The sequence below is a fragment of the Procambarus clarkii genome, chromosome 22 (assembly GCF_040958095.1).
Source record: "Procambarus clarkii isolate CNS0578487 chromosome 22, FALCON_Pclarkii_2.0, whole genome shotgun sequence".
NCBI classification, from domain to species: domain Eukaryota; kingdom Metazoa; phylum Arthropoda; class Malacostraca; order Decapoda; family Cambaridae; genus Procambarus; species Procambarus clarkii.
In genome coordinates, this window is record NC_091171.1 from 9,988,584 (window position 1) to 10,008,242 (window position 19,659).

Genomic DNA, 19,659 nt, shown 5'->3' on the forward strand with positions numbered 1-19,659 from the left:
TGCTTGGTGACTGCGCTAGGCTGACTGTGCTTGGTGACTGCGCTAGGCTGACTGTGCTTGGTGACTGTGCTAGGCTGACTGTGCTTGGTGACTGCGCTAGGCTGACTGTGCTTGGTGACTGTGCTAGGCTGACTGTGCTTGGTGACTGCGCTAGGCTGACTGTGCTTGGTAACTGCGCTAGGCTGACTGTGCTTGGTGACTGCGCTTGGCTGTGCTTGGTGACTGTGCTAGGCTGACTGTGCTTGGTGACTGCGCTTGGCTGACTGTGCTTGGTGACTGTGCTAGGCTGACTGTGCTTGGTGACTCCTTGGTGACTGCGCTAGGCTGTGCTTGGTGACTGCGCTAGGCTGACTGTGCTTGGTGACTGCGCTAGGCTGACTGTGCTTGGTGACTGCGCTTGGTAACGGCTTGGTGACTGCGCTAGGCTGACTGTGCTTGGTGACTGCGCTAGGCTGACTGTGCTTGGTGACTGCGCTAGGCTGACTGTGCTTGGTGACTGCGCTAGGCTGACTGTGCTTGGTGACTGCGCTAGGCTGACTGTGCTTGGTGACTGCGCTAGGCTGACTGTGCTTGGTGACTGTGCTTGGTAACGGCTTGGTGACTGCGCTAGGCTGACTGTGCTTGGTGACTGCGCTAGGCTGACTGTGCTTGGTGACTGCGCTAGGCTGACTGTGCTTGGTGACTGCGCTAGGCTGACTGTGCTTGGTGACTGCGCTAGGCTGACTGTGCTTGGTGACTGCGCTAGGCTGACTGTGCTTGGTGACTGCGCTAGGCTGACTGTGCTTGGTGACTGCGCTAGGCTGACTGTGCTTGGTGACTGCGCTAGGCTGACTGTGCTTGGTGACTGCGCTAGGCTGACTGTGCTTGGTAACGGCTTGGTGACTGCGCTAGGCTGACTGTGCTTGGTGACTGCGCTAGGCTGACTGTGCTTGGTGACTGCGCTAGGCTAGAGAACATTCTGGAAGACAAGTTTACGGCGCTTCTGATTTGCTTTAGCTTGATCCCGTTGTTTATTTCGATAAAAAAAAAATGTTGATAGGGCAATCTTTATCTTTCTGAGAAGCGATGACTGGTTAGATAAGAAGGAAGGAACATGTGCCATTAGCTGGGCGAATTCTCTCTGGTAGTGGCTGGTGAATCCGCACAAGTGTATAACTTATAGTATAGTCAGGTTATACAGATATTCACATCTTTATAAAGATATACAGGTCGGGTACCTGTGTACCGCCACCAAAAGAAAGTGTACATGAATAAAAATTACATTTTATATGGGATTAATAAAAGTAGTCATTAATATTACCAAAAGTGCAATATAATTTTTTTGTTTTTCACCATATGAGGAAGAGAGAGAATGTGTGAGAAGCTCTCGTATTTTGGTTTTGTTTAGTTAGTGCACAGCTTGTGTACGTTTTCTTTGATGCGGCTGTACAGTTAATTATCGCAGGGTGTTGACTCCCTTCACAACGTCACTAAACTGATGTACTAAATTGGCCGAACCTAACCTACCCCGAGAACCCACGAATAGAAAACGGGACGTGACGTTAATTTTGCGACGACGTGTCGGTTACAGGCCGTCCTGGGACGTCGCGTGAGAGAATGGAACAATGGGAAGATGTATTCAAGTAACGTTTTCATGCAACAATTAAAATAAATGTGGAAATTTTAACTTGAGTCACTTCCCTGATGGCTGAGACCCCCCCCCCCCTAAGATAGGTGAGGTCACCCCCCCCCCCTCCCCCTCAAGTTAGGGGATGTTTCTCCCTCTCCACCATTCTCACTCTCCGTGTCTGCCGTTCTTCCACTGGGCAAAACATGCTAGAGTAATGTCGAGTAAACTTTGACTCAAGGTTATGGAGGGTGAAACATGTCGATTCAACGCCCATAACAGCCGAGAAACATGTTGGGGGGAAAAATGCTATCGACATGCAAATTCACATTTAAGACTTCATGGGACTCGTTGGTTGTCACAAATGAAGCCAGTCCTTTAAAGAAGAGCAAGGGGACGTTCACACCCAACCACCCTATGACACTCTCCACACACACACACACACACACACACACACACACAATCACCCTGCAAAGTTTGGTATGGCTAGCGTCACGCGGCCCCACAACCTCTCATACACATTCTCTTTATAGCTATACATGTATCTTTATTCACAAGTTTTCATTCGATGTTTAACGTCTTTTTCATGTCAAAATAAGAATTCCGTGTAGCCTAAATATTATTGCAAAGTTTTTTTTCAAGCGATGGTGGTGTGTGTGAGACTGTTGGCAAGCCGCCGGCTTCCTGTCACTGTCGAGGTTACTAGGGATGGTTCAAGTACGTTTATTGAGACCATAAAATACATCTCAAAATGATAAGAATGTACAAGAATGTAACAACTCTTGTATATATCTCAAAAAAAAAAAAAAAGATAAGAGTGGCTTAGGCTATTTCTACCCTCCTCTAGGGACGTTGGCTCTCTGGTAAATATGGAGCTGTAAGTTAGTGTTCTCAAGTTTGTACACATGTGGTAATATGTGTAGTGACGGGTTTATGGTGCTGACCTGGTCGATATCGTCCCCGTGACGGGTGACAGACAGCTCCTGTGACGGGTGACAGACGGTCCCCGTGACGGGTGACAGACGGTCCCCGTGACGGGTGACAGACGGTCCCCGTGACGGGTGACAGACGGTCCCCATGACGGGTGACAGACGGTCCCCGTGACGGGTGACAGACGGTCCCCGTGACGGGTGACAGACGGTCCCCGTGACGGGTGACAGACGGTCCCCGTGACGGGTGACAGACGGTCCCCGTGACGGGTGACAGACGGTCCCCGTGACGGGTGACAGACGGTCCCCGTGACGGGTGACAGACGGTCCCCGTGACGGGTGACAGACGGTCCCCGTGACGGGTGACAGACGGTCCCCGTGACGGGTGACAGACGGTCCCCGTGACGGGTGACAGACGGTCCCCGTGACGGGTGACAGACGGTCCCCGTGACGGGTGACAGACGGTCCCCGTGACGGGTGACAGACGGTCCCCGTGACGGGTGACAGACGGTCCCTATGACGGGTGACAGACGGTCCCTATGACGGGTGACAGACGGTCCCTATGACGGGTGACAGACGGTCCCCGTGATGGGTGACAGACGGTCCCCGTGACGGGTGACAGACGGTCCCCATGACGGGTGACGTTGCGTACTGTTCGTTGCGACCTTGAGTGTGTAAGGACGTTGTGGTCCGTGGTGGACCATGATGAAGGCGTGCGTGATCATGGTTCACGACGGACCACAACGTTTTCGCTTCTCCAGTTTCTGATGTGTGGTGTGGTCATCATTTCTTCAGCCCCGTTACTGTGACTCATCGTCTGCTTACCGGCACCTGAACTGTGTGTTTTAGTGAGAGTATCGGTGGGCGTCGGGGCGGGCGTCGTAGTGGGCGGGCGTCGGGGGCGGGCGTCGGGGTGGGTGGCAACTTCCCTACTCACACTCCCGTAGGGAAATGCATCACATTTAACTATAGTTATTTATATATCAAACAATTTATGATAATTTTTCCTCGCGTGTACAAAAGTTTGGAGCATGTAACGCTGTACGAAGTGCGCAGGTTAGTTCAGGACCCGAACTGGTGAACAGTGAATTTTAAAAGATATATAGAAAATATTCGCTTAGAACGATAACGAGTGATAATAATAATAATAATAAATATGGTAGTGGTTGAGTGAATAAGAAAAGTGCATGATTGCGGAGCTTGGTGATCTACCTGGTGATCATAGCTTTACCTTATCAGCTGACGTAATGCTCGAGGGATACGAGCCACTGAAGAAGGGCCACAGGCGCACACAGGCACCACAGGCAGTGGCGCCCCTCGCCCCGGGGCGCAGCACCTAGCTCCTCACACCGTCGGCCACACACACAAGGCGCAGCACCGGTGGCCGACGATGCACGAGAAATTAGTTATCAGTGAGGCGAGGACGGGGGCTGGGACGGCCCTGGCCAAGCTCCGACGCTGGCTACACCCCGGACGGCTGGTCCCTGCACGCTGGCGGAGGTGCCCCGCCTGCACCAACAGGAAGCACAACTGCGTCTGCTGGCGCCACAACAGGTCTGACCACTGATCAACACCTCTTTATAATATTTACACATGCACACAACAAATATTGTTAATATATCGGTACAAAATAGAATGGAAACAATTGGATCAGTTTAAATTGAGGTCAACTTTGGGAAACTCGGGTGTTGATATGTGGCACCAATTACTGTAACATTATAAACGTGGTAGTGATGGATTGTTTCAAGCGTAGGTTAGACAGATGTGTGAGTGACTGGATGAATATAAATAGAAGATGCCTGCTAACGGCCAACTACCTTGTGTTTATGTATCTTGTGTAGCTTCCAGGGGATCAGTGGCCTCACGACCTGGTCGGTGGTCAGTCTCCCCGTGGTGTAGTGGTAAGACACTCGCCTGGCGTTCCGCGAGCGCTATGTCATGGGTTCGTATCCTGGCCGGGGAGGATTTACTGGGCGCAATTCCTTAACTGTAGCCTCTGTTTAACGCAACAGTAAAATGTGTACTTGGTTGTAACAACGATTCTTCGCGGCGGGGATCATATTCCAGGGACCTGCCCGAAACGCTACGCGTACTAGTGGCTGTACAAGAATGTAACAACTCTTGTATATATCAAAAAAAAAAAAAAAAAAAAAAAAAAAAAAGAGACCGCGGGCTTTATCATTGAGTCAGCACCAAGCCCCGCCTTTCAAACATTGAAATTATTTAGTAGTTTAATGCAGTTAATGTGATCTTCAGATTTAATTACCGTAAATATATTTAAAGTTGTATTGGCTGTAAAGGCCGGAGTTATAACTGGCGTTGTTTCTCACATGTGAATAATGTGTCTGTGCCTACCGTTCGTGTCCCCTTGTTCGGTGTCCCTAACTTTGGAACAGTGCTTCCATGTGTGGTTTGTCAGTGCCATTCTGAACATTCTTTATCATTATTATGGTCCTGTCTCTTCTCTAATGCAGCCTGGTGAAGCCCAGCTCCCTCAGTCTTTGTACTTCAAGCCTCATACCTCCGGGATGAGTCTCATTGCTTTGGTTTTGTGGCCTTTTTAGGTTTTTAGGTGTGAGATGTGTGCCGGGGCAGCATACTCGGGAGTCTCACATCTAGATTGTACCTGTATGGGGGTTCTGGGAGTTGTTCTACTCCCCAAGCCCGGCCCGAGGCCAGGCTTGACTTGTGAGAGTTTGGTCCACCAGGCTGTTGCTTGGAGCGGCCCGCAGGCCCACATACCCACCACAGCCCGGTTGGTCCGGCACTCCTTGGAGGAAACTACCTAGTTTCCTCTTGATGTCCACGGTTGTTCCGGCAATATTTCTTATGCTCGCTGGGAGGACGTTGAACAACCGCGGACCTCTGATGTTTATACAGTGTTCTCTGATTGTGCCTATGGCACCTCTGCTCTTCACTGGTTCTATTCTGCATTTTCTTCCATATCGTTCACTCCAGTACGTTGTTATTTTACTGTGTAGATTTGGGACCTGACCCTCCAGTATTTTCCATGTGTATATTATTTGGTATCTCTCTCGTCTCCTTTCTAGTGAGAACATTTGGAGAGCTTTGAGACGATCCGAATAATTTAGGTGCTTTATCTCGTCTATGCGCGCCGTATATGTTCTCTGTATTCCCTCTATTTCAGCAATCTCTCCTGCTCTGAAGGGGGAAGTGAGTAGTGAGCAGTACTCAAGACGGGACAACACAAGTGACTTGGTGGCTACAGTGCGTAGTTACAAAAAGTAGTGTCTAAACAGGAAGATCAGTAGCATGATCAGTATGGCCGCTATGTTCACTCACAGCTGACGACACATTGGTTGTTATAGTACTCGGGAGTCTCACACAGGTTATAGTACTCGGGAGTCTCACACAGGTTATAGTACTCGGGAGTCTCACACAGGTTATAGTACTCGGGAGTCTCACACAGGTTATAGTACTCGGGAGTCTCACACAGGTTATAGTACTCGGGAGTCTCACACAGGTTATAGTACTCGGGAGTCTCACACAGGTTATAGTACTCGGGAGTCTCACACAGGTTATAGTACTAGAGTGTCTCTCACAGGTTATAGTACTCGGGAGTCTCACACAGGTTATAGTACTCGGGAGTCTCACACAGGTTATAGTACTCGGGAGTCTCACACAGGTTATAGTACTCGGGAGTCTCACACAGGTTATAGTACTAGAGTGTCTCTCACAGGTTATAGTACTCGGGAGTCTCACACAGGTTATAGTACTCGGGAGTCTCACACAGGTTATAGTACTCGGGAGTCTCACACAGGTTATAGTACTCGGGAGTCTCACACAGGTTATAGTACTCGGGAGTCTCACACAGGTTATAGTACTAGAGTGTCTCTCACAGGTTATAGTACTCGGGAGTCTCACACAGGTTATAGTACTCGGGAGTCTCACACAGGTTATAGTACTCGGGAGTCTCACACAGGTTATAGTACTCGGGAGTCTCACACAGGTTATAGTACTCGGGAGTCTCACACAGGTTATAGTACTCGGGAGTCTCACACAGGTTATAGTACTCGGGAGTCTCACACAGGTTATAGTACTAGAGTGTCTCTCACAGGTTATAGTACTCGGGAGTCTCACACAGGTTATAGTACTCGGGAGTCTCACACAGGTTATAGTACTCGGGAGTCTCACACAGGTTATAGTACTCGGGAGTCTCACACAGGTTATAGTACTAGAGTGTCTCTCACAGGTTATAGTACTCGGGAGTCTCACACAGGTTATAGTACTCGGGAGTCTCACACAGGTTATAGTACTCGGGAGTCTCACACAGGTTATAGTACTCGGGAGTCTCACACAGGTTATAGTACTCGGGAGTCTCACACAGGTTATAGTACTAGAGTGTCTCTCACAGGTTATAGTACTCGGGAGTCTCACACAGGTTATAGTACTCGGGAGTCTCACACAGGTTATAGTACTCGGGAGTCTCACACAGGTTATAGTACTCGGGAGTCTCACACAGGTTATAGTACTAGAGTGTCTCTCACAGGTTATAGTACTCGGGAGTCTCACACAGGTTATAGTACTCGGGAGTCTCACACAGGTTATAGTACTCGGGAGTCTCACACAGGTTATAGTACTCGGGAGTCTCACACAGGTTATAGTACTCGGGAGTCTCACACAGGTTATAGTACTAGAGTGTCTCTCACAGGTTATAGTACTCGGGAGTCTCACACAGGTTATAGTACTCGGGAGTCTCACACAGGTTATAGTACTCGGGAGTCTCACACAGGTTATAGTACTCGGGAGTCTCACACAGGTTATAGTACTAGAGTGTCTCTCACAGGTTATAGTACTCGGGAGTCTCACACAGGTTATAGTACTCGGGAGTCTCACACAGGTTATAGTACTCGGGAGTCTCACACAGGTTATAGTACTCGGGAGTCTCACACAGGTTATAGTACTCGGGAGTCTCACACAGGTTATAGTACTAGAGTGTCTCTCACAGGTTATAGTACTCGGGAGTCTCACACAGGTTATAGTACTCGGGAGTCTCACACAGGTTATAGTACTCGGGAGTCTCACACAGGTTATAGTACTCGGGAGTCTCTCACAGGTTATAGTACTCGGGAGTCTCACACAGGTTATAGTACTCGGGAGTCTCACACAGGTTATAGTACTCGGGAGTCTCTCACAGGTTATAGTACTCGGGAGTCTCACACAGGTTATAGTACTCGGGAGTCTCTCACAGGTTATAGTACTCGGGAGTCTCACACAGGTTATAGTACTCGGGAGTCTCACACAGGTTATAGTACTCGGGAGTCTCTCACAGGTTATAGTACTCGGGAGTCTCACACAGGTTATAGTACTCGGGAGTCTCACACAGGTTATAGTACTCGGGAGTCTCTCACAGGTTATAGTACTCGGGAGTCTCACACAGGTTATAGTACTCGGGAGTCTCACACAGGTTATAGTACTCGGGAGTCTCTCACAGGTTATAGTACTCGGGAGTCTCACACAGGTTATAGTACTCGGGAGTCTCACACAGGTTATAGTACTCGGGAGTCTCTCACAGGTTATAGTACTCGGGAGTCTCACACAGGTTATAGTACTCGGGAGTCTCACACAGGTTATAGTACTCGGGAGTCTCACACAGGTTATAGTACTCGGGAGTCTCACACAGGTTATAGTACTCGGGAGTCTCACACAGGTTATAGTACTCGGGAGTCTCACACAGGTTATAGTACTCGGGAGTCTCACACAGGTTATAGTACTCGAGAGTCTCACACAGGTTATAGTACTCGGGAGTCTCACACAGGTTATAGTACTCGGGAGTCTCACACAGGTTATAGTACTCGGGAGTCTCTCACAGGTTATAGTACTCGGGAGTCTCACACAGGTTATAGTACTCGGGAGTCTCACACAGGTTATAGTACTCGGGAGTCTCTCACAGGTTATAGTACTCGGGAGTCTCACACAGGTTATAGTACTCGGGAGTCTCACACAGGTTATAGTACTCGGGAGTCTCACACAGGTTATAGTACTCGAGAGTCTCACACAGGTTATAGTACTCGGGAGTCTCACACAGGTTATAGTACTCGGGAGTCTCACACAGGTTATAGTACTCGGGAGTCTCACACAGGTTATAGTACTCGGGAGTCTCACACAGGTTATAGTACTCGGGAGTCTCACACAGGTTATAGTACTCGGGAGTCTCACACAGGTTATAGTACTCGGGAGTCTCACACAGGTTATAGTACTCGGGAGTCTCACACAGGTTATAGTACTCGGGAGTCTCACACAGGTTATAGTACTCGGGAGTCTCACACAGGTTATAGTACTCGGGAGTCTCACACAGGTTATAGTACTCGGGAGTCTCACACAGGTTATAGTACTCGGGAGTCTCACACAGGTTATAGTACTCGGGAGTCTCACACAGGTTATAGTACTCGGGAGTCTCACACAGGTTATAGTACTCGGGAGTCTCACACAGGTTATAGTACTCGGGAGTCTCACACAGGTTATAGTACTCGGGAGTCTCACACAGGTTATAGTACTCGGGAGTCTCTCACAGGTTATAGTACTCGGGAGTCTCACACAGGTTATAGTACTCGGGAGTCTCACACAGGTTATAGTACTCGGGAGTCTCACACAGGTTATAGTACTCGGGAGTCTCTCACAGGTTATAGTACTCGGGAGTCTCACACAGGTTATAGTACTCGGGAGTCTCACACAGGTTATAGTACTCGGGAGTCTCACACAGGTCATAGTACTCGGGAGTCTCACACAGGTTATAGTACTCGGGAGTCTCACACAGGTTATAGTACTCGGGAGTCTCACACAGGTTATAGTACTCGGGAGTCTCACACAGGTTATAGTACTCGGGAGTCTCACACAGGTTATAGTACTCGGGAGTCTCACACAGGTTATAGTACTCGGGAGTCTCACACAGGTTATAGTACTCGGGAGTCTCACACAGGTTATAGTACTCGGGAGTCTCACACAGGTTATAGTACTCGGGAGTCTCACACAGGTTATAGTACTCGGGAGTCTCACACAGGTTATAGTACTCGGGAGTCTCACACAGGTTATAGTACTCGGGAGTCTCACACAGGTTATAGTACTCGGGAGTCTCACACAGGTTATAGTACTCGGGAGTCTCTCACAGGTTATAGTACTCGGGAGTCTCTCACAGGTTATAGTACTCGGGAGTCTCTCACAGGTTATAGTACTCGGGAGTCTCTCACAGGTTATAGTACTCGGGAGTCTCTCACAGGTTATAGTACTCGGGAGTCTCACAAACAGGATGTTATACAACTGCTGATGTTCAGCTTCATCAGCAGTTGAGTCAGTGTCATCCTGCAGAGTTCACTGGTCAGTTACTGCTGGTGGTTCACCCGTCGGGTCCTCTGCCTGCTGACCCCATGCTCTCCTGTTGTGAGTGGGTCCCTGGTCTTGTGGGGGGCGCTGTGGTCCCCTTGTGCTGTGATCATCAGGGCGCTGTGGTCCCCTTGTGCTGTGATCATCAGGGCGCTGTGGTCCCCTTGTGCTGTGATCATCAGGGCGCTGTGGTCCCCTTGTGCTGTGATCATCAGGGCGCTGTGGTCCCCTTCCGTGCTCCCTAAGTCTTCCGGACTCTTGGCTTCTCTCCGTCATGGGCTGTACCTCTCATGTTGCTTATATCTCTGTGGCGGTATGACTCTTTCTGCAGTTTGTTCGTTAGTGTGCGCGCGCATGTATTATTGTGTGTGTGTGTGTGTGTGTGTGTGTGTGTGTGTGTGTGTGTGTGTGTGTGTGTGTGTGTGTGTGTGTGTGTGTTAGAGCGTGTGTGCGCGCGCGTGTATTATTACCTAATACACTCTTGAGGGTGCGATCACTCTTCCTAGTTGTGCTTGCGGGGGTTGAGCTCTGGCTCTGTGGTCCCGCCTCTCCCGTCCTGTGTGGTGTACACAGAGCAACAATGTCCTGGTGGCGCGGGTCTAATAACGTTACTGAAGCAATTATTGACCCACTTGGGGTTCTCATCAAATTCATAACAAAGTTATTAATAGCTGGTGTATGTATGTGTAATATATATATATATATATATATATATATATATATATATATATATATATATATATATATATATATGCGGAAAATCCACAGAGAAATATGAAAGGAGGTGAACGTTTCGGCTTTGTTAAAGCCTTTGTCAACACCAGACTGACCAAGGCTTTAACAAAGCCGAAACGTTCACCTCCTTTCATATTTCTCTGTGGATTTTCTGCATAAAATGATCAGTGTTTTGTGATCGTCAATTGCATATATATATATATATATATATATATATATATATATATATATATATATATATATATATATATATATATATATATAATATTGTGACGAGAAAAGTAGGTGGTATTGCAGTCTCTCTAGGCAGATGGAATGCCAATCACATAAAAAAATAGTAAAAAAAAAGGAAAAAAGTTAAACTGCAAGTTATCTTCACAGTGAGGTAAACTGTAGGATAAAGCAGAGGGGAATAACATTTAAAAATACTTTACTTTGATAGAAAAAATGAAATTAAACAAATTACAAAACAAAATATCCAGGCTTGGCTCTAATACAAAGTGTGCAAAACAAACAAGATGAGCATTCAAATTTACGTTACATTAATGTGCAAATAAAATATGGTGCAGGAATACTGTGAATCAAACTGACTCTCTCTGTTACCACACCGGAGTATTTAAACAGGTCTACTCAGGCAGAGCACTCAGGAGTAATCTGAATCTTAGTGGGCTAGGCAGCCCTATATATACACGACAACGGCCGGGCAGATGGCGCCGGTTCCTTCTTTAACTGTTAACCGGCTCTCTTAAACTGCTTGTTTCGGATGGCGTGAGCTCCCAGCGACCCAGGTGCGAGGTGGGGTGATGGGCGGTGGGGCAGGTAGACTGGTGGTATTGTCTAGATGTCTGGAAAGTAGTAGCAGTTGTTGTTGTTGCTGCAGTTCTTGATTAAATAGACGTGATATGATAGAATAGGTGTTGGTGGAACAGGCTGAATTTCTTCCCAGAGATTTTACCGTGACATCGTGATATATATATATATATATATATATATATATATATATATATATATTACATTTTCAAAGACTTCATAAATACACAACTGATTAGAACTTGCGTTTCCCTGATTTTATATCTACATTTGAGTGAGGTGGGAAGGGTGATGTGGCATTACATTTGAGTAAGGTGGGAAGGATGATGTGGCATTAGAGGATATTAATAGGGTATTAAAAGTATCAACACAAGACAGAACACGAAACAATGGATATTGAATAGAAGTGTTTGTAGAAAGCCTATTGGTCCATATTTCTTGATGCTTCTATATTGGAGCGGAGTCTTGAGGTGGGTAGAATATAGTTGTGCAATAATTGGCTGTTGATTGCTGGTGTTGACTTCTTGATGTGTAGTGCCTCGCAAACGTCTAGCCGCCTGCTATCGCTGTATCTATCGATGATTTCTGTGTTGTTTACTAGGATTTCTCTGGCGATGGTTTGGTTATGGGAAGAGATTATATGTTCCTTAATGGAGCCCTGTTGTTTATGCATCGTTAAACGCCTAGAAAGAGATGTTGTTGTCTTGCCTATATACTGGGTTTTTTGGAGCTTACAGTCCCCAAGTGGGCATTTGAAGGCATAGACGACGTTAGTCTCTTTTAAAGCGTTCTGTTTCGTGTCTGGAGAGTTTCTCATGAGTAGGCTGGCCGTTTTTCTGGTTTTATAGTAAATCGTCAGTTGTATCCTCTGATTTTTGTCTGTAGGGATAACGTTTCTATTAACAATATCTTTCAGGACCCTTTCCTCTGTTTTATGAGCTGTGGAAAAGAAGTTAAGAACATAAGAACATAAGAACAAAGGTAACTGCAGAAGGCCTATTGGCCCATACGAGGCAGCTCCTATTCTATAACCACCCAGTCCCACTCATATACTTGTCCAACCCGTGCTTGAAACAATCGAGGGACCCCACCTCCACAATGTTACGCGGCAATTGGTTCCACAAATCAACAACCCTCTTACTGAACCAGTATTTACCCAAGTCTTTCCTAAATCTAAACTTATCCAATTTATATCCATTGTTTCGTGTTCTGTCCTGTGTTGATACTTTTAATACCCTATTAATATCCCCCCGGTTATGTCCATTCATCCACTTGTAAACCTCTATCATGTCACCCCTAACTCTTCGCCTTTCCAGTGAATGCAACTTAAGCTTTGTTAATCTTTCTTCATATGAAAGATTTCTAATTTGGGGAATTAACTTAGTCATCCTACGCTGGACACGTTCAAGTGAATTTATATCCATTCTATAATATGGCGACCAAAACTGAACTGCATAATCTAAATGGGGCCTAACTAGAGCAAGATATAGCTTGAGAACCACACCAGGTGTCTTGTTACTAACGCTGCGATTAATAAATCCAAGTGTCCGATTTGCCTTATTACGAACATTTATGCATTGATCCTTTTGTTTTAAATTCTTACTAATCATAACTCCCAGATCCCTTTCGCAATCCGACTTCGCAATCACAACACCATCTAGCTCGTATCTTGTAACTCTATCATCATTACCTAACCTCAGAACTTTACATTTATCAGCATTAAACTGCATCTGCCAATCCTTTGACCATTTCAAAACCCTATCTAGATCAACTTGAAGTGATAGTGAGTCCTCCTCCGAATTAATTTCCCTACCGATTTTCGTATCATCGGCAAATTTGCAAATGTTGCTACTCAAACCTGAATCTAAATCATTTATATATATTATAAACAACAGAGGTCCCAGGACAGAGCCTTGAGGCACTCCACTTACAACATTTTCCCACTCTGACTTGATTCCATTTATACTAACTCTCTGTTTCCTTTGGTATAGCCATGTCCTAATCCAGCTTAATATAGCACCCCCAATACCATGAGACTCTATTTTTTTAATCAGTCTTTCATGTGGCACTGTATCAAAAGCTTTGCTAAAGTCAAGGTATACAACATCGCAATCCTTACCACTATCAACTGCCTCAACAATGCTAGAATAAAAAGATAACAAATTTGTTAAACATGAACGGCCATTTATAAAACCATGTTGCGACTCAATTATTAATTTATGTTTTTCAAGATGAAGACGAATTTTATTTGCTATTATAGATTCGAGTAACTTTCCCACAATAGACGTTAGGCTAATTGGTCGATAGTTAGACGCAAGTGATCTATCTCCTTTCTTAAAAACTGGTATCACATTAGCAACTTTCCAAAACTCTGGCACTCTGCCTGACTCTATTGATTTATTAAATATGGTTGACAGTGGGTCACAAAGCTCCTCTTTGCATTCTTTAAGCACCCTAGCAAACACTTCATCCGGCCCTGGGGATTTGTTTGGTTTGAGTTTTACTATTTGTTTAAGAACATCCTCCCTGGTAACTGCTAAACTCGTCAACCTGTCCTCGTCCCCACCCACATAGACTTGTTCGGCTGAAGGCATATTGTTAAGTTCCTCTTTAGTAAATACAGATACAAAATGTTTATTAAAAATACTACTCATCTCTTCATCACTATCTGTTATTTGACCTGTCTCAGTTTTTAATGGACCTATCCTTTCCCTAGTCTTAGTACGATATAACTGAAAAAACCCTTTAGGATTTGTCTTTGCTTGCCCTGCTATGCGAACTTCATAGTTTCTTTTTGCTTTCCTTATCTCTTTTTTAACATTTCTAACCAGTTGTACGAATTCCTGTTCTAAAGTGACCTCCCCATTTTTAATCCTTTTGTACCAAGCTCTTTTTTTACCTATAAGGTTCTTCAAATTCTTTGTTATCCACTTTGGGTCATTAGTATACGATCTATTCAATTTGTATGGTATACTACGTTCCTGTGCTTTGTTTAGAATATTCTTAAATAAGTTATATATTGAATCCACATCGAAATCCCCATTTAAGTCACCTATCGCTGGGTTCATGTCTCGCTCCAAGACCGGCCCACACCCCATACCCAAGCCTTTCCAATCAATTTGACCCAAAAAATTTCTTAGGCTATTAAAATCAGCTTTTCGAAAATCTGGCACTTTAACAGAATTTTCTCCTACTGGTCTATTCCATTCTATGCTAAATCTGATTTCTTTGTGATCACTGCTCCCTAGCTCACTCCCTATTTCGATGTCATTAATTTGCGTTTCCCTGTTAGTTAACACTAAATCTAAAATATTATTTTCCCGTGTTGGTTCCTTAATGTGTTGCGTAAGAAAGCAATCGTCAATTAATTCTAGAAAATCTTCTGCTTCACTATTCCCTGTTTTGTTCAACCAGTTTATTCCGCTAAAATTAAAGTCACCCATGACATAAATACTGTTAGATCTAGATGCTCTAGATATTTCATCCCAAAAATGCTTTGCTTCCATTCTGTCTAAATTTGGTGGCCTATATATTACTCCTATTATAATATTATTAGCTTTTTCGTTTAATTCAATCCAAATAGTTTCTGTGTGTGGCTCTGTTTTGATTCCCTCTTTGAGACTACATTTCAAATTGTCCCTAACATATATGGCTACTCCACCTCCTCGTCTAATATATCTATCTGTGTGAAATAGTTTAAATCCATATATTTGATATTCAGCTAATAGTTCTCTATTTTCTACATTCATCCACGTTTCGGTAAGTGCAATAATATCTATTTTTTCTGTGCAGACAAGAGCATTTAATTCGTTAATTTTATTTCTTAGACTTCTACTGTTAGTGTAATATACCCTAAGTGAATTGTTATTTTGCGGACCTTCTCTTTCCCTGATCGTTTTGCCAATTCCTTTCTCCCACAAACACATACTTTTATTACCTCCTTCCTCCAAATCAATTCCCATACCTCTATCTACTAACAGTTTAAACCCAAACAAACACCTCTAACCACTTCTTCTAGCGAGTTCGCAACAGCAACAACCCCAGCTCTCGATAGATGCACCCCATCACGAGCATACATTTCATTTCTTCCATAGAAGTGTTCCCAGTTGTCTATGAAAGATATTGCATTTGATTTGCAATATCTTTCCAGCCGGCAATTGACACCAAGTGCCCTCGATATCCATTCATTTCTCACTCCCTTTCTTGGAAGAATGCCACATATGATCGGGATTCCTCCCTTGCTCCTAACTAACTCTATGGCTGTTTTATACCTCTGAATCAGTTCCTCACTCCTGACTCGACCAACATCATTTCCTCCCACGCTAATGCAAATAATGGGATTGTTCCCATTACCAGCCATAATATCATTCATGTTGTTTATAATATCACCAATGCCAGCTCCGGGATAGCAAACCCTTAACCTGTTCCCCCTATCTCTAGCACAAAACGTTCTATCCAAATACCTTATCTGGGAATCTCCCACAACTAATGTTTGCTTAGGTACTTCCTTTACTTTCTGAGGGGCCTGCGCTTCCTTTCTCTTCGTTGCTTTCCCTTTTGCGCGATCCACAGTCTCTCCACAGCACTCGTCCTCCAAAACGTCAAATGAATTTGAAGTTGCTATGGCGTTTGAAGGCGGCTTTATCAAAGTCTTCTTAAGGCCCCTGTCTTTCGCAACTCTCCAAGACGAGGTCCCTTTACTGCTGGTCTCCTCCTTCGTTAAAGTTCCTGTAAAATAGTCTAATAGGGGGTATAGGTGTTGTGTTAGTTGTCTCTTCGGAGGTTGCATGGCTTTTCACTTTCCTTCTTATGATGTCTTCGATGAAACCATTGGAGAAGCCGTTATTGACTAGAACCTGCCTTACCCTACAGAGTTCTTCGTCGACTTGCTTCCATTCTGAGCTGTGGCTGAGAGCACGGTCGACGTATGCGTTAACAACACTCCTCTTGTACCTGTCAGGGCAGTCGCTGTTGGCATTTAGGCACATTCCTATGTTTGTTTCCTTTGTGTAGACTGCAGTGTGGAAACCTCCGCCCTTTTCCATGACTGTTACATCTAGAAAAGGCAGCTTCCCATCCTTTTCCGTCTCGTAAGTGAAACGCAGCACGGAACTCTGCTCAAATGCCTCCTTCAGCTCCTGCAGATGTCTGACATCAGGTACCTGTGTAAAAATGTCGTCAACATACCTGCAGTATATGGCCGGTTTCAAGTTCATGTCGACTAAGACTTTTTGCTCGATGGTACCCATGTAGAAGTTTGCAAACAGGACACCTAGGGGAGAACCCATAGCGACCCCATCTACTTGCTTATACATGTGCCCATCCGGGCTCAAGAAGGGTGCCTCTTTAGTACAAGCTTGGAGTAGTTTCCTCAGAATACTTTCTGGCATGTCAAGAGGAGTACAGGCTGGATCACGATTCTAGATGTAACAGTCATGGAAAAGGGCGGAGGTTTCCACACTGCAGTCTACACAAAGGAAACAAACATAGGAATGTGCCTAAATGCCAACAGCGACTGCCCTGACAGGTACAAGAGGAGTGTTGTTAACGCATACGTCGACCGTGCTCTCAGCCACAGCTCAGAATGGAAGCAAGTCGACGAAGAACTCTGTAGGGTAAGGCAGGTTCTAGTCAATAACGGCTTCTCCAATGGTTTCATCGAAGACATCATAAGAAGGAAAGTTAAAAGCCATGCAACCTCCGAAGAGACAACTAACACAACACCTATACCCCCTATTAGACTATTTTACAGGAACTTCTTTTCCACAGCTCATAAAACAGAGGAAAGGGTCCTGAAAGATATTGTTAATAGAAACGTTATCCCTACAGACAAAAATCAGAGGATACAACTGACGATTTACTATAAAACCAGAAAAACGGCCAGCCTACTCATGAGAAACTCTCCAGACACGAAACAGAACGCTTTAAAAGAGACTAACGTCGTCTATGCCTTCAAATGCCCACTTGGGGACTGTAAGCTCCAAAAAACCCAGTATATAGGCAAGACAACAACATCTCTTTCTAGGCGTTTAACGATGCATAAACAACAGGGCTCCATTAAGGAACATATAATCTCTTCCCATAACCAAACCATCGCCAGAGAAATCCTAGTAAACAACACAGAAATCATCGATAGATACAGCGATAGCAGGCGGCTAGACGTTTGCGAGGCACTACACATCAAGAAGTCAACACCAGCAATCAACAGCCAATTATTGCACAACTATATTCTACCCACCTCAAGACTCCGCTCCAATATAGAAGCATCAAGAAATATGGACCAATAGGCTTTCTACAAACACTTCTATTCAATATCCATTGTTTCGTGTTCTGTCTTGTGTTGATACTTTTAATACCCTATTAATATATATATATATATATATATATATATATATATATATATATATATATATATATATATATATATATAATATATTATAATAAGAGATGTTATAGCATCTTCATAACACTTAGTGAGTAGCAATTATCTTTGGAATGGCTTCACGAAAACACAATATTATCATTAACACAGTTGAATGAATAAAGTTACACAAACTTGAGGTGTTTGAATTTACTGACGACTGGCGTCGGTCAAAAGTAAATCACATTAGAGAGACCCGGGACGTCTAACAAATCGCTAATCGGTTCCCACAGGAACAGTAATTAGGACTCGGAGCAATCAGTCATTAACTCGGCTAATGTAATCACTGTTGGTACTAAACTGGCACAGCACGTGGGGCTCACTGACGCTCAGGTAGGCACAGTACATACACAGTGGAGCTTAATAGTCAGGCACAATTATTGCACAATAATCAGTGGTTAGCTAAGTGTATATGTGTGTGTGTGTACTGACTCTGACGATGGCCCAGTGTGACCCCGACCTTCCAGTGAGGCAGAGTTAAGTGTACTCTCTCTGAGAGGTCTTTCATGGGGGTACACAAGGGTACATAACAAGGCCATTATGTAGCCACTCTGGTAGTGCCTTGACCCTCACACACGTAATCAACCACCACCATTATTATAGACTCCCGGGCACTGTGCTCTCTCGGTGGTGTGCACTCGAGGATGGACACGTCGCGGCTGTGAACTCAACACGCCGTACTAAACACTTCTGGGAGATACACTTCCCCGCGCCAAGCTTCAGGCTTCGCGGCGGAAAGTCAGGAAATCGACTGTATCTTTGGTAGAATTCTAAGTCTGTCGCCCCCTTGTCTTTTACCCCTTCCTCGTCCCCCCCTCCGCCCCCTCATCCCCCTTCCCCACCCCCCATCCCCCCCTCCGCTCTCAGAACATGCAATATCCCAACATAGGTTATTTTGATGATTGTTACTTTAATGCGACTTTGTAACAACATAATATAGTTAAAAAAAAAAATTGTGGTTACGCTGTAAGTGTGATATTACGAACTGCTGAAAAATTGATGAGTGGCCACTACAACCCGACTATGTTGGGCACGTGTCCCACAGCAACCACGGTGGAAACTTATGTGAGGCTAGCCTCAAGCGTCTGGCCTCTAGCTTGGGATACAAATAGACATAAAGATATTATATTTATATATAGCATTACATTGTCAAGACCCAGTTTTAGGAGGGTGAGGGGAGCTTCAGTCAAAATTAAACGAAAAGACGCAGCAAAGTTATAAATGAATGTTTAGGATATAGGACTGTGGATCCCCTCCCATGTTGGAATATGTGGGAATGAACGAGCAGATGTGTTGGCTGCTGAAGGCGCTGAAGGAGACCATACGGAATACTTCATACCCAAGACTCTACTACAAATAAGAGGTATTGTCAGGCAACATCACCGTGACAAGGTAACTGAGGAAAGGAGGATAGAAGCACAAACCCATGAATCTGTACGATGGTACAACATGGTTGCAGCTGGCAATCCCAATCATTATGGACGAAGAGGAGGAGGACAAGGGAGAGAATCAGCAATAACAAGAATTCGTCTTGGATACAAATATCCATGGAGTAACAAATATCGGAATGGAAACAGTTGAGCAGCGGAGTTGCAGAATCTGTGTTGAGAGTGACGGACACCGCCTTGACCACTACCTGGGAGTGTGGACACCTGAGACATTAGAAATATATGTAGAATAATAAACCCCAGATTGTTTTAAGTTAAGAAAACACTATTTATCAAATATTGATACTGTTCTTAAAAGTTCCCTCATTTTGCACCCGCAAGATAACGTAAAATTTTAAGAGTTGACGAATGTTAATCATTTTGTTTGAG

General features: G+C 44.9%; 1 protein-coding gene across 3 annotated transcripts in view; it reads left to right on the forward strand.

The window, feature by feature from the left end:
- The window catches only part of LOC123757348 (protein sprint), a 363,737-nt gene that overhangs the window by 244,971 nt on the left and 99,107 nt on the right, over window positions 1-19,659 (forward strand). The window contains exon 1 of one of the 3 annotated variants that reach the window (XR_011229385.1): window positions 3,646-4,089. The exons of 1 other annotated variant lie outside the window; for it this stretch is intronic. Coding sequence is in view for 1 of the 2 variants with exons in the window: in XM_069329425.1 (XP_069185526.1) it covers window positions 3,926-4,089 (164 nt within the window). In the remaining variant the exon portion in view is untranslated. Of the gene's footprint in view, window positions 1-3,645; window positions 4,090-19,659 lie in introns of those variants that run through there. One more of the 3 variants, XM_069329425.1, reaches the window with a different exon arrangement.